The 15,133-nt window shown below is 37.3% G+C and overlaps 1 protein-coding gene across 1 annotated transcript in view; it reads left to right on the top strand.

Moving 5' to 3' along the window:
* LOC134753893 (probable E3 ubiquitin-protein ligase HERC2) overlaps window positions 1-15,133 on the top strand; it is a 94,959-nt gene that overhangs the window by 2,729 nt on the left and 77,097 nt on the right. Inside the window, exons 3-4 of the mRNA XM_063689855.1 lie at window positions 5,196-5,340; window positions 14,550-14,696. Of these exons, the coding sequence (XP_063545925.1) occupies window positions 5,196-5,340; window positions 14,550-14,696 (292 nt within the window). The remainder of the gene's footprint in view (window positions 1-5,195; window positions 5,341-14,549; window positions 14,697-15,133) is intronic.

Here is a 15,133-nt window from a genome sequence, read left to right as displayed (position 1 = left end):
TATGCAGAAGCTGCTAATAGTGCCAATACTGCCGTAATGCCGTATAGTTCAATAAATAAAATACTGGTATCCGATCTCTGGTTTTATACTCCACAACCTCGTAAGGCTCATGGTCCTACCTACAATATACTTATTAGTTCAATAAAATACTGGTATACGATCTCTGGTTTTATATTCCACAACCTCGTAAGGCTCATGGTCCTACCTACAATATACTTATTAGTTCAATAAAATACTAGTATCCGATCTCTGGTTTTATATTCCACAACCTCGTGAGGCTCATGGTCCTACCTACAATTGTAGGACACTATGTAAATAGGGCACACGTAGATAACTTAATAATATTTATTTCGGAATCACAGCGACATCCAATCTTATGAAACTCCAACCAAACTTATTGTGGGCTCACACCCGTTATCAATACTTATATAGGCTCACACCCAACACGCACTTATTCCGGGCTCACACCCAATACTAAATCAGATGGGGCTCATACCCAATACCTATTTGGGCTCCCACCCAAGGCCTTCAGCTAACAAGGGCTCATATACACCCCAGATCTTAATAACCTCGGGCTCCAACCCGATACTCAGTGCGACGAGGGCTCACAAACAACGTCTCAAAATCAATTCGGACTCCCACCCTATACTTAGTGCGACGAGGGCTCACAACCAACGTCTCAGAATCAATACGGGCTCACACCCAACTCATAGGCTTAGTAATCAACTAAACTGATAACATAAATCATGAATCAAAAATGGCTACTCGGGTTGCTAAACTTATTTAACTCTGTACGTCCGTACGGCTCGACCGCTAGAACCAGAATGGCTACCGCATGGCGAAATCACCCTGCCTTTTGCCTTGAGAACCCCGCGTAGTCAGAATGGTAAATACCCTTATCTTTAATTTCTGACTACGTAAAGTTGCATTTACTAATTCAAAATAAAGGTATTATATAATGAAAATGAGTATCATTATTTTATAAACCTTACACAATATACTTATTAGTTCAATAAAATACTGGTATCCGATCCCTGGTTTTATATTTTACAACCTCGTAAGGCTGGTCCTACTATGGATGGTATAGAAAGGATGCCAATCTCTTATGGCAGAATTGTTGCAAAAGTGACCGCTTTCAGCTTTAAATAATAGTTCCTAATCTAATCTCTCCGGTGGCGCTAGTTAGGCTCTGGGACATGAGTATAACATGAACCATATAAGGCAACAAATAACCCGACCAAATTACGTAGGTTGTTTTTGGTAGTATTTCGGTGTATGGTGGCGCCGCCTAATTACTGTTTTTGATGGACACTTTTCATACAAAGAGATTTGGCTCCTTTATATAGTCTCCATGGGTCCTACCTACAATATACTTATTAGTTCAATAAAATACTAGTATCCGATCTCTGGTTTTATATTCCACAACCTCGTAAGCCTCATGGTCCTACCTCATGAATCTAGTATAACATGGATCGGTCATGAGGGGTGGGGCGAAATGACCGAACGGGATAGTCTTATGTATCTTTCAGTAGGAGTGACAGAGAGCAATACATTACTTTTTGTCTTTGTCATAGTTTCACTTTTCCACCGCTGCCACAACCGAAATTGTGGCAAACAAATGAGTACGTGACATGTCATGCTTGTTCGTTGCTTGTTTAATTATTGTTGTTTTCTATGAAATTGTGCTTTCTCTTACAAAACATAGTGATGGTTAGCGTTTTGAATTGATAAAATAATGGTGAATTGTTCTGTAATCGGCTGTAATGGCCGCTCTGAGCAAAAATATGAGCCTTTACCTTTCACACGTAAGTACGGTATTTTACACCTTCCTCTTATCGCAATATGTGAGAATAACATCGTAAAATTATGTTACACTCAAAGCAATGTAGAATCAAACGATTTCAATAAAAATATCACAATTATTTACGCAAATTAATCAACAATTTTAATACCGTCAAACTTTGCCTCCAGGGTAATCGCCCCAACGTGATATCAAATATTGGGGTAATTTTTACCAATATGGTATCCCCACGTTTATGACGTCATTATGTTTATCCCTTACGGGTGCACGCGGTAGGCCGCATCTATGTAATGCTAGGTCTATGTCCTACCTACAATATACTTATTAATTCAATAAAATACTGGTATCCGATCCCTGGTTTTATATTCTACAACCTCGTAAGGCTCATGGTCCTACCTACAATATACTTTTTTCTACTCGTCGAGTATAATCTGTGTATTACAACTTAACATGCAGCACTACAACCTTACTCTTTTCAACGTTGGATAGTCTATGGCACTTCCGACTCAAGCATAAGAATTTTATCAATACGGTTTAGTCAATTATAAAAATTTTGAAAATAGAACTTCATACATTTCGATAAAATGTTTCTTGTTTAAGGAGACTCGATTCAATGCAAATTAGCCTACTTAAACACTCTGCTGCGTCGCATCTGTTTTGTGATTGGTTGGCCAACAAAAACATTTTATTTTATGTTGTAGTAGAAATAATTGCAAAACGCCCTTCATATAGCAACATCCATACCCTACGAAAACCGCTTAGCGTTGCTTGTTAGTCTCCATAGGCTACGGTGGCCAAAATCGAGAAAAAAACTGTCTTAAAATTGAATTTAGCGCGGAGCAGGTACCAGGGCCTCATGAGTTACGAGGAGGTGTCGTTGACCAACCCGCCGGGGGCGCCGGCCTCGGCGGTGGCCGGCGCGCGTACGAGTATAAAGGTATCGCGGGCTGCGGCAGCTCGCGTATCTTAGCTGTATACTTTTGGTTTCGGTTTGGTTTGGTGGTATGATTCTACTAGTTGAAAGTATTATTTTTTTGTCTCGTAGAAAAAGTATTGTATACAATAGTGATATAATCAAGCTTTTCAATCTCGTACCTTAGTTAAGCAACTCAGCAAGCTTCGTTGCTTAAACACGGTACTCGACTGAAAAGCTCTCTATTATATCACGATTGTATAAAATACTATTTTAATACAGTTCAAAAAGTGCTACTTTTCGTGGCTGTTTAGCGTGCGGAAAGTTGGTTTTCGCGAACTAGTGCTTTTTACTTTTCAAATTTTTTTTAATTTATTCTTGTTCCAATTCATGACTACTTATTGATGAGTGTTAATATTAGTTTCCTTTAAACGTCGTAATCAACATAAAAACCTACTGTTAATGTAAGAATACGAAAAATATGCATATTTCATATTTTATTACTTGCCTCTTCATCATTATAAGTATTATAACACGTTTATTTTTTAATGTTGAAAAACCGTTCTTAATAAGTTGTCTGAATGGAACGGAACGCGTGTCAAAGAAGATGCGTATTTTCTTACTGCAAGAATGTTTTAAGTTTCCAAAGGCAACATTCGATATTGTTTTTATAAATATACGATACACAAATAATCGTAAATAACGATATTTAGGTAATAATAGTACAATGTTTTAATATTTACTATTGTTTCTGTCTTGTAGAACATGCACTTGAAAAAAAAACTCATTGAAGTGGGTTCAATAATAATAACAAGATCTATTCTAGTCGAATAAAAGCTAGAAAAACACCTCTTCATAATGTCAATGTCAATGATGTCACAGAATTAATAATATAACAGTTTCGAATTCCATTCCTTACTTGTTGCTTTTCTTATTTTTTCGCAACTGTATTAAAAAACGTCGTTCGATACACGTGCGGAAATGTCATTCTTCACTCGTCCCGAATCTCGGTACTAGTGAAGTAATGACATACTTTCCGAACTAGCATCGAAATGTACTATAATTATTAGTTCAATAAAATCTAAATAATTTTTTATCGGAATAGAGTTGCAATTGTTTTGTTTTGTTATAAGGGTTCCGTACCTCAAAAGGAAAAAAACGGAACCCTTATTGGATCACTCGTGCGTCTGTCTGTCTGTCTGTCTGTCCGTCTGTCACAGCCTATTTTCTCCGAAACTACTGGACCAATTTAGTTGAAATTTGGTATACATATGTAAGTTTGTGACCCAAAGACGGACATGTAACGTAAACAATTTTAAACATGGGGCCCACTTTTGAGGGGTAAATGAGAAAATTAAAAATAAAGTTTTTCAAACTATATCGTGTTATATATCAAATAAAAGAGCTCATTGTGAGAATCTCAAATATATTTTTTTTAATAATTCTAGGATAAACAATTTAGAAGATATTCAAGAAAATAGGCAAAAAATGACCATCCCCCTTTATCTCCGAAACTACTGGGTCTAAAATTTTGAAAAAAATACACAAAATAGATCTTTACCTATAGATTACAGGAAAACCTATTAGAAATTGCAGTCAAGCGTGAGTCGGACTTAATTACTTTTTTAAAAACATTTCACTCACGTTTCACATAAAAATACATTGTTTAAATTTTGTAATGTACGGAACCCTTGGAACGCGAGTCCGACTCGCAATTGACCGGTTTTTTTTTAATAAAGCAAAATCGACTATTGCCTACAACTTTTCTTATGTGCCTGGGCCCTAGACCCTCTCTAGACAGACCATACAAATGAAAGCAACCATGCAATTTTAATAGGGGATATTACTGCAATGTTCTGACACCAGAATGCAGCACTAGCCTTTTTAGTAAACCATAGAGTAACTTATATATGCCTTTAACAGGTTTTTGACAAGTTTACAGAGATAATAAAATATGACATTGATGCATCAAGGCGGTTTGTTTGCAGAGGACCTACCGGGAAACGCGAATCCGAAATTTCCCTATCTGCCTCTTTATCGCTCCAATATGCAAGAGTGACAGAGATGTTAGATAACGACATTTCGATTTTTTTGTTTCGCGATAGACCCTCAGATTGTGGTAGTGGCGCCCCCTACGCAGAGTTTCGCGTAATATTCCCTATTGGATTGGCATGGAAATAGTCACGTGACTTTTCATAGCATCTGTCTATCTGATACATTTTTATTTTCGTTCGGTGTTTGTCTATGCACAATTGTCACCTTTCTAGGACCCCTATTAGAAAATAGAAACAAGTACAGTTTAATATCCTATGTAGGAATGATTTATAAGTTCTAGTTTTTTCTGAATACTATGTTTGACTAGGGCTACTTTTTCGACTTTTCATACATCCTGGATGCTAAGTTAAAGTAGAATTACAGAAATAAATATTGGTTAAAAATTCAGGAAGGCACTTCATTCAAGTAAAACAATTTAACTTTCAGGTCCAGAATGCCTCAAAAGTCTATTAGAGGCTTTGATATGGGAGCAGCGGCAACGGGCCATGCACACGGCAGTGACTGTCCCCTACGTCTCCCAAATACGACGGCTGATAGTACTCTGCAAGAGACACCTAGTGGCTGTAATAAGGTAACACATAGGGTATGCTGGTTGACTTAGTAACAAAGCTTGCCCAAAGCTATACAGAATTAGCCATATTCATAAATAGTTCGAGCCTTGATCAAGGGTCGTTGGAGACCGGATGCCAAAAAACGTGATTCTTAAGCGTCAATTAGCGCGTTAATCATTAAGTCAAGTATTTTGCAAAAGCTCGAAAAGTTAGGGAATCTAGAGTTTGCCAAGTCAGTGGTGCTGTAGTTAAATGTGACAGTCTGCCAGAACAAGCATTTAGTCTAATTTGTAGATAGATATTATATTGGTTGGTATTGAGTATATCAGACCAAAGTTTTTACCTAGTTGCCCATGAGTATCAATGCTTGCATAATAGTTGAGATCACTGCCAGCTAAGTTTGATACTATCCATCATTAAGTATCAAACCGAACTAGGATACAACACAACTGAAATTTGGATACTGTAAACAAGGAAAAAAATCATTGAAATTGTTTGAATAAATTAAAACAAACTTTTACAACATAGGAATCAGTAGAATATCAAAGAATCATTATTACGTTACTGGAGACACTGGAGCTTCGTTTGTATGATTTTAAAATACTGAATTATTGTGTGGCCTTTGACAATGGAAGTATGGAAGAGAATTGTGTTTTAAACCAAATTAGGCTGGAGTGTAGGTGTGTCGGATCCGTCATGAGATTTATGAGTCAGAAACATTAGTCATAAATTAATGATTGAATGAGGTTAAAATCGAAGCATGGATTATTCTTCATTTCTTATTTCTTCTTCACCTTCTTGCAACGATCTAAAACCCTTTTTACGATTTTTTCTAGAATAAATCAATCTATTCCATTATAACAGAAATCTTCTTAGAAGGAATGCCAAATTAATAGTTAAAAAATGTATATATCTAAACAGCTCTCTAATAAATAGCGCTTAAGGGCTACTCACGGGAGAAAATATTTGATTTTTTTACCCAATGTAGGTTGGTTCCTATTTTTGAATTTTTTAGCCAATCAGAATCATTAGAATAATCAAGCTTCAAGGAGGGGTAAACCCACTACTTTGGCTATTTTGTGTTGGATAAAGGGTCAAATTACTTTGTATGTATGTAGCTACCATAATATTCCAACTCCTAAATAGTATTTAAGTTTAAGGGCTGATGATGATTGAGCGGACTCCTTATGAGTATCAGTGAACAGCAAATAATGAAGTAGTTGAATTTAATATTGATTCTAGTGACTTGAGACCATAAGCAACAGGTTTTATTAGCTCTCTTAGCTCTTTATCATGGTAGGTAGGTACTAATTTAATTTTACGGAGCCGAAACTAGTGTCTCTATACTATGGAAGTGGATATATGCAATAGTCTTATGTTTTTAAAGTTCCATAGAAAGCCTTAAGATTTCACCATGTCTGTCCGTCTGTCTCCGTCTGCAGCTTAGCTTAGTTATCGTCGATTGCTTTAATTTGACATGGATAAAAATATTTATAACGCCGTATTGGTAAAATGATGTTGTTCACGTAATAATAATACAATTTTATTTACCCCTACTTGCTTCATATTTATTAATGAACTCTATTGTCTAGATAATAAGAGTGACGTCTGATAACTATAGCGTTTTTTATACGCAAATTATCATTATATTCTAGTGTTTTCCTCCTTTTTCTGGATACGTAATATTTATACTACGGTAATAGTAATAGTACATGTAAGCCATATAACTAATTTATAAGAAAAACTATCTTGAGTAAGTATGTCATGTATGTATACTGCATTCGATCTCGAGTTATATGAGATCAACATGTTTATACCTACTCAAAATTGTCATCTGTAATTCAATAGCGTTTACAGGGGGCGATTGATATCCAATATACAAAGACGTCAACTGACGCTCGCGGCTACAGCACAATATCAATCATTGTGCATTCAGACAAAGCTCACGATGATGCACCTAACGCTATGGGCGTGGCGTTCAAATCCATACTAATATTATAAATGCGAAAGTCTGTTTGTCTGTCTGTCTGTCTGTCTGTGTGTTACCTCTTCACGCTACCCCTGAACCGATTAAGTTGAAATTTGGCATAGAGATAGTTTGAGTCCCGGGGAAGGACACAGTATAGTTTTTATGTCGGAAATAATCCCTAAAGAGAGTGAAAAGGCGGGTGTAATTTCGGAGTATTAAGTCTGTTTTGCAGCAGAATAATACCCTTTGACTCGTTTTGTTATTAAACGGCTTGACAGATTTTAACGTGGTTCGTACGTATTAGATGTTGTTAGTGTCGTTTTGGTCATAAAGGTGTATGGGACAGTTACACCCTTGTAATTTTTCCAGGAAGAGGTACTGTTAGTACTACAAAACTCTGTGGTCTGGTAAAAGTTTTTCAAATGTTTAGGTACCTGTAACATATGTAAATATTCGGTATTATTTATAAAATCGTCTGGGGAATGCGGCGTGGGTATGTTATGAACTGATGACATATTTTTAACTTAAAAGTGAAAACCCGGGTTGAAAAAAGTATTTAGAGTGACTTAGTTTGATTCTGAACCATGTCTAGAATGAGGAATACAAATTGTTTGGTCATCATTCTATTTTTGATTGTTGCATGTAACAATTGACTCGCAATTATTTATTTAAATGATAAATAAATAGGTGTTTAAATATATTACAGAAAAAATTAAAATACGTTTGATCTTATACAGAATTTGCATAACATTTGAATTTGCAACCGCCTTACACACAATAACACAAAAATTAACACCATTAAAACTATGTCGAAGACGAAAGACGACATATACCTACTATAATCGTTAACAATACTATATTGCTTTGCGAAGTATTTCATGCAGTGCTAAATGCGTTTTGGGAGCTAACCTAACGGTGTCAACAACCCAGGGCGGATTGCTCATTTAGTAAATACTTAATTAAGACACTTTGAGAAAATATAAGACAACACATACCTACTATAATCGTTAACAAAACTATATTGCTTTGCGAAATATTTCATGCAGTGCTAAATGCGTTTTGGGAGCTAACCTAACGGTGTCAACAACCCAGGGCGGATTGCTCTTGCCATGCGAAACTATAATCCAAAATCCTAGTTTTAAGAAGTGCAGTGCTATGGACTCTAAGATGACGCGCTGTGCTGTGGGGGTAACTTAGTGTTGTGTTATTCTTAAGAATAGCACAACACTACGGTGTCCTTACGGTGTCAACAACTCACAGTACAGGTGCCCAGTGTGCTAGTTTTAAGAAGTGCAGTGCTAGAGACTCTAAGATCACGCACTGGACTGTGGGAGTAACTTAATGTTGTGTTATTCTTTATAATGGCACAACATTACAGTATCCTTACGGTGTCAACAACTCACAGTGCAGTTGCGTCCAGTGTTGTGCAGTGCGAAGGACTTAAACGCACCCTGTGCTTTGGTCGGTGTCTGTCAATCAAAGTACTGGGCTTTGCGAAGTGCTAGTGCCGCGTGTGACTACGCACCGCGCTGTCGGAGTAACCTAGCGTTGTATTTTTCCCGTGATTAATGCAACACTATGTATCCTCACGGTGTCAACAACTTACAGCTGCGGGTTGCGTACAGTGCAGTGCTATTGACTCTAAGCTGCGCACTGCGCTGTGGGGGTAACCTAGTGTTATGTTATTCGCAAGAGTGGCACAACACTACGGTGTCCTTACGGTGTCAACTACTCACAGTGCAGGGTGCATCAGTGTTAGTGACTAAGACCGCAGAACCTTTGCTTTGGTCGGTGGCTGCCAATCAAAGTAATGAGTTTTGCGTAGTGCCAGAGACTCTTAAGACGATACAAACGGCTATGCCAATTTTTACTAAAATATTAAATAAAAGCCTTTTATGGCTGATTATGAACACGAAACATACAACATGATTTTAAGTTATCAATGTAGGTACATTTTACATATAAACAGAAACGGAGTAAGGTTCAAAGGCGAGTCAAAATGTACATGATTACTATATACTTCAATATTAATTAAAAAATCATACACATGCATGTCATATGCAAACCAGTTACTACACTAAAAAATATGACTTTTTTTATTAATAAAGATAAAGTTAAATTTCAGTGGAAGCTCTCGAAGGCATATTCCTGCGTAAATAAAAGAGAATAATCTACATAGATTTTGAATTATTTTTTAAGGTTTTGCGACAGAAAAAGTAAGTGGTATTTTAGTTGTGTGCATCTATTAATAAACATATAATGATGGCTATTCAAACATATTATTTATTTTAGTTGGCATGGTTTACAATCAAGTAAGATTTTTTAAGGAGTTATAGGATTTACACGACATTGATTTGTGTGGGTTTCTCATTGTAAATCTCAACTCTGTCCGTCTGTCTGTTACCTCTTCAAGTTTAAACCGCTGAACCGATTTAGATAATTTTTGTTAAGGAGATAGTTCGAGCCGGGTGATGGCGCGGGAAAAGCTAGCTTAATTATTTTTGTTACTGACGATGACACTAATTGACGTCAGTTATTATTCTTACGCACTTGGACCTGAAAATAAATTATAAGATAAGTAAAGTAAGATATTATAAAATAATTCAGAATCTAACGACTTAACAACACATGTTAAAATCTGTCAAGGCTTAAAGCATCAGCGCGGGTTCGAAAGTACGAAATAAACATAGCGGCATATATATTCACGATAGTATATCAAAAACCGTGTATCGTGACAAATGGAGGATTCTTCTGCGAGCCCTGTCCCTAATGAGGGATAACAGGAATGCATCATCATCATATCGAAAACCGTTATCCTTTTTTCCCAGTCGTGTCCTAGTGGTACGTACAGTACGTACACTAATTTGCTCTTTGATTGATACTGGTAACATGTGAAGTTTTATGTTTCATCATCATCATCATCATCATCCTATCCAGGCCGGTTTCGGCCTCGGCGACTGGGTTTTTCTGGTTAGTGAGAGCGACGATCGTGAGCTCTCAGGTGGCTGACGTAGCCATGTTTAGATGTATATGTCACCCTTTCAAGTAAGGTCTGTATTTGCTTGTTTTTACTAATAAGGTTGGCGTAATGTTGGCGTGATGTTTTTTTCAATGTAGCTAATGACGCTGACATGGTTTAGCATTTCAGTAGTATGTCATTAGTATGAACATATTATAGTGGTAAGATCGTTGGAAAGTTTGTTCACTAAGGAATAAATGCAATACATTTTTCCATATTTAGTGCTCCGTTGACAAAATAGCAAAAACGGTACCCTTAAACTTTTATAAAGTCTGTCTGTCTATCCGTTATTCCGTCCATCTGTCACAATCATTTTTCTCAACCTATATGATTTAGGTATATAAATGAAATTTAGATCATAGATTTGTAAGCCACTACATAGTTTTGTAGTTAAAAACATAAAAACTAATTTAAGCGGTACATTTCGTTCATTTAACTACATATGAACATTAGATTGTAGGTTTTTAAATTATCAGAACTTTAAAAATAAACGTTTTTAAAAACGTTTTGGCGTCGATGATCTTAAAGCTTAACTGTGGTGACCGAAGAGCTGGCGGTTTCCTCGCACAACGTATCAGCATTGCGATACAACTAGGAAATGCCGCCACTGCCAGCATCCTTGGTACAATGCCTCAGAGCCTATTTTAGATTTAAGCTAGTTATTAATTTAGTTTAATAGTACCACTCGTCTTCTCACTTCTAAATAAATGCTTATAAAACTTTAAAAAAAAGCTTTAGTATTTTTAGTTTATTCGTATGTTTTGTATAATATTGGCATTCCTTCTCCTTAAGTGTTTTTCTTAATTTTTGGTGGCAACTGATGAGATTTTCTGTTCTACGTATTTAGTTTTATCTAGTAACAACTGTATTACGCCTCTATTTATGATATGGCGTTTAAATCTAAGTCAAGTCACTGAGACCTCACCCGAGTCAACTGTCTGTCTGTCTATCAAAAGTCCCTATGTTTTATAGTGATTGGAGCAATTAGGCTGAAAAATCCAATGACTTAGATATTTTAGGTCAGATCTACAAACTACTACAAAGCTGTATGTACTGTACTGTTTAATGGTTCTATCTCGGGTTCTATTGTAGGATTATTTAGGTATCATTTGAAAGATCATATGACCAGCTCTGGCAAGTAAGTTTGGGTTCGAATCCCAGCTAATTTGGCAAGTGGCATTTATTTTATAAGTGACAAAAGGGTTGGTTAATTATATTGGTGTCCCGCTGATGATACTGGCGGTGAACTGTGCGAGCGAGACAGCAATATATATATAAGTACGTGCAATGGAGATAGGAAAACGGTGTCTATGTACGAAAATTGCTAACTAGATTGGTATTGATTAGTTGCTTATTTGGCAAGTGCTATCGATTTTTCGGGTTCGATTCCTGTCAAGTTTTCCAGGTTGGTGGTTTACTTGGCCAGCAAGATTGGACTCAAACTTAGCGAGGAGTAAAAGCCATTAATGGAAAAAAAAGATGACTCGATTTAATTTTATTCCTAGTTTATTTGGCAAGAACTATCTAATTATTGTGTTTTATTCCCGGCTTGTTGGGCAAGCTAGATTGGTATCAAAGACCGGCTTGTTAGGCAAGTACTACTCGTATATTTGTCGGGTTCGAATCCTGAATAGTTTTACAAGTTATATCGTACTACTATTATTTTACGAAAATATTTTTAATTTGTTTTTTAAGTAGTCACACTACTATATTTAAATTATAAACTGAAATAGATATCATACACTAAAGAAAATGTAACCTAGTCCACCGGTGGCCGAGGCGGGAATCTAACCCGCATCTTCAGCTTACGTGGCGAAGCGGCGGCGGGTTCGATTCCCGCTTCGGCCACCGGTGGACTTGGTCACATTTTCTTTAGTGTATGATATCTATTTCAGTTTATAAGTTATATCGTGTTCGATTCCTGGCTAACTTGGCAAACCATTTGTATCGGTTCCTAGTTTATTTGGTACGTACTATCGATTTGTCGGGTTCGAATCCCGGCTAGTTTTCTTAGTAATATCGTGTTTGCTTCCTAGCTAACTTGGCAAACTATTTGTATCGGCTCCTAGTTTATTTGGTACGTACTATCGATTTGTCGGGTTCGAGTCCCGGCTAGTTTTCTAAGTAATATCATGATTGGTTCCTGGCTCACTTGCCTAGCTAGATTGGTGTAGTTTCTTAGTTTATTTGGCAAGTACTATCGATTTGTCGGGTTCGAATCCCGCCGAGTTTCCTAAGTAATATCATGATTGCTTCCTGCCTCACTTGGCTAGCTAGATTGGTATAGATTCCTAGTTTATTTGGCAAGCACTATCGTTTTGTCGGGTTCAAATCCCGGCTAGTTTTCTTAGTTATATCGTGTTTGCTTCCTGGCTAACTTGGCAAGCTATTGGTATCGGCTCCTAATTTATTTGGCAAGTACTATCGGGTTCGAATCCCGGCTATTTTTCTAAGTCATATCGTGTTTGCTCCCTGGCTAACTTGGCAAGCTATTGGTATCGGCTCCTAGTTTATTCGGCAAGTGATATCGATTTGTCGGGTTCGAATCCCGCCTAGTTTTATCAATTATATCGTGATTGCTACCTGGCTAACCGGGCTAGCTAGAATGGTATCGATTCCTAGTTTATATGTCAAGTACTATCGTTTTGTCGGGTTCAAATCCCGACTAGTTCTCTAAGTTATATTGTTACTGCTTCCGGGCCTACTTTACTAGCTAGATTGGTATCGATTGCTAGCTTGTTTGGCAAGTGCTATCGATTTGTCGGGTTCGAATCCCGTCTAGTTTGTTAAATTATATCGTGATTGCTTACTGGCTAACTTGGCAAGCTAGATTAGTACCTATTCCTAGTTTATTTAGCAAGTACTATCTATTTGTCCGGTTCGAATCCTGGCTAATCTTCTCAGTTATATCGTGTTTGGTTCCCGGATTATTGGGCAAGCTACTTTAGTTTAGTATCGAAGATCGGTTGTTTGGCAAGCAATATGGATTTGTCGGGTTCGAATCCTGGCTAGTGATACAAGTTATATCGTATTCGATTCCTAACTTATTTGGAAAGCTAGATTGGTATTAATTCCTAACTTGTTTGACAAGTTTTATCGATTTGTCGGGTTCGATTCCCGACTAGTTCTATACCTGTCTTATTAAGCATTTGGGATTTCAATTTCGATTTATTAGAAAAAATATATTAAGCTCAATCCCTTGTTTGCCTAATACGATTTGTCAGGTTCGAATCCTGGCATATTTTCTGCGACATCGGGTTCAATTTCTGGCCTTGTTAGCAAGCTATGGGTTCGATTCCCAGCTTGTTTAAAGAGTATATGGAAATTTGATTTCCGAATGATTACCATGTAAGATTACGTTTAATTCCCGGGTTATAAGGTAAGTAAAAGCGGTTTTCCCAATTTACTTGACAAGTACTATCGGGTACATTTTTGGTTGCTTTAGCAAGCGATATTGGGTTCGATTCCCGATTTATTCGGTATCATTACTTTGGCATGTTATGATAACAGGTGTATTAAATACCTTAATATCGCGAGGAAAATAAGTAAGAATTACGTGTAAATCAAAAATAACTGCAATGAATTGAGGTTTTCATGTGCTAAACTAAATTTGTATCGGTTCATTTGGAAGAAATTCAAAATACGACTGCGAACACAACGACATACGTTTCTGCTCCTAGCGCTGCTTTAGCTAAAGACACTGTTGTATAAAGTTTTGTGTGTCTATCTGTTTTCACTTGGTAAAGACCACTGTGTGTTTGACGGGTGGTTGACAAGAATTGGCTTTTGCTGTGTATTGTCAAGACCAATACTAACTAAACGTGCTGCGTAGGTGCCGGCTCCCTGCGTAAATACGCGCGTGCACTCGCCAGTAGTAATGTATGAAATTTTTGTCAGCTGTCACATAAGTTAAACGCACACAACGGTATATGACATCGGGCATATCGTCTCATACATTGAAACAGGCTTAAGCTCGTGTTTACTAGTGTAAGCCGGTGACGTGACTAATGTGTATTGGCCTTTAAGTGTGTAACATGAGTGGATGCTTGAGCGGGGCGACCAGCGGGGCGTGCGGCGCGGCGTCCATACCAATTCAAACGAGGGGCCTCAGCACAGCTGCTCAAATCTCTTAGAATCTCGACGCTACGTTTTACGCCCTGCCAAACGCGCCGCTGGACGCTCGCCACTTAGGCCGTACAGAGGCCACAAACACTGTATCATTAAAAGTTCCATGTTTTCAGAGAGTACTATTTCAGTGGAAGAACGAACGGTATCAAGTTAGACAAAAAGACGGCAGCTGCCGACGACAGGGCAGTTGGCCTGGTGAATAAAGCGTATGACCTTGATACCCATGACGATCGCGAAGAGCAAGACGCCGATTCTGAGAGGTATTTCTTTTTGAAGTAGCTAGTTCAGCTGCTATGCGAATTTCAATCTTAAATGCACGTGAGTAAGGTTGACATTCCAATGGAAGGTATTTTACCACATCGATGGTATTGTTAAAAATAATAAATAAAATTTGTCCAAATTTCCTATTATTTGATGTCAAATAATAGGATATTTGCACAAATTTTATTTGGCGTCAAAAGGAATAAGTATGTAGAGTGGTGAATTCATAAAAGCAACTAAGAAAAAAGCAAGGGGTTTGTTAGTTTATTAACTAAGATAACTTCGAAAATACACCAACAGCTCAGATCATATAGGCCCTTTTTCTGACTGTTCGATGCGAAGTAAGTTTTGTCGTAACCGCCAACTATTTATACTGTTGTCGTATTTCCTTGATACCGAATCAGGAAGCGTCTTAATTAAGGAGGCAGGGTGGACT

This window comes from Cydia strobilella, chromosome Z (assembly GCF_947568885.1).
Source record: "Cydia strobilella chromosome Z, ilCydStro3.1, whole genome shotgun sequence".
Taxonomy (NCBI): domain Eukaryota; kingdom Metazoa; phylum Arthropoda; class Insecta; order Lepidoptera; family Tortricidae; genus Cydia; species Cydia strobilella.
This window is presented reverse-complemented; position numbering and strand designations above follow the sequence as displayed.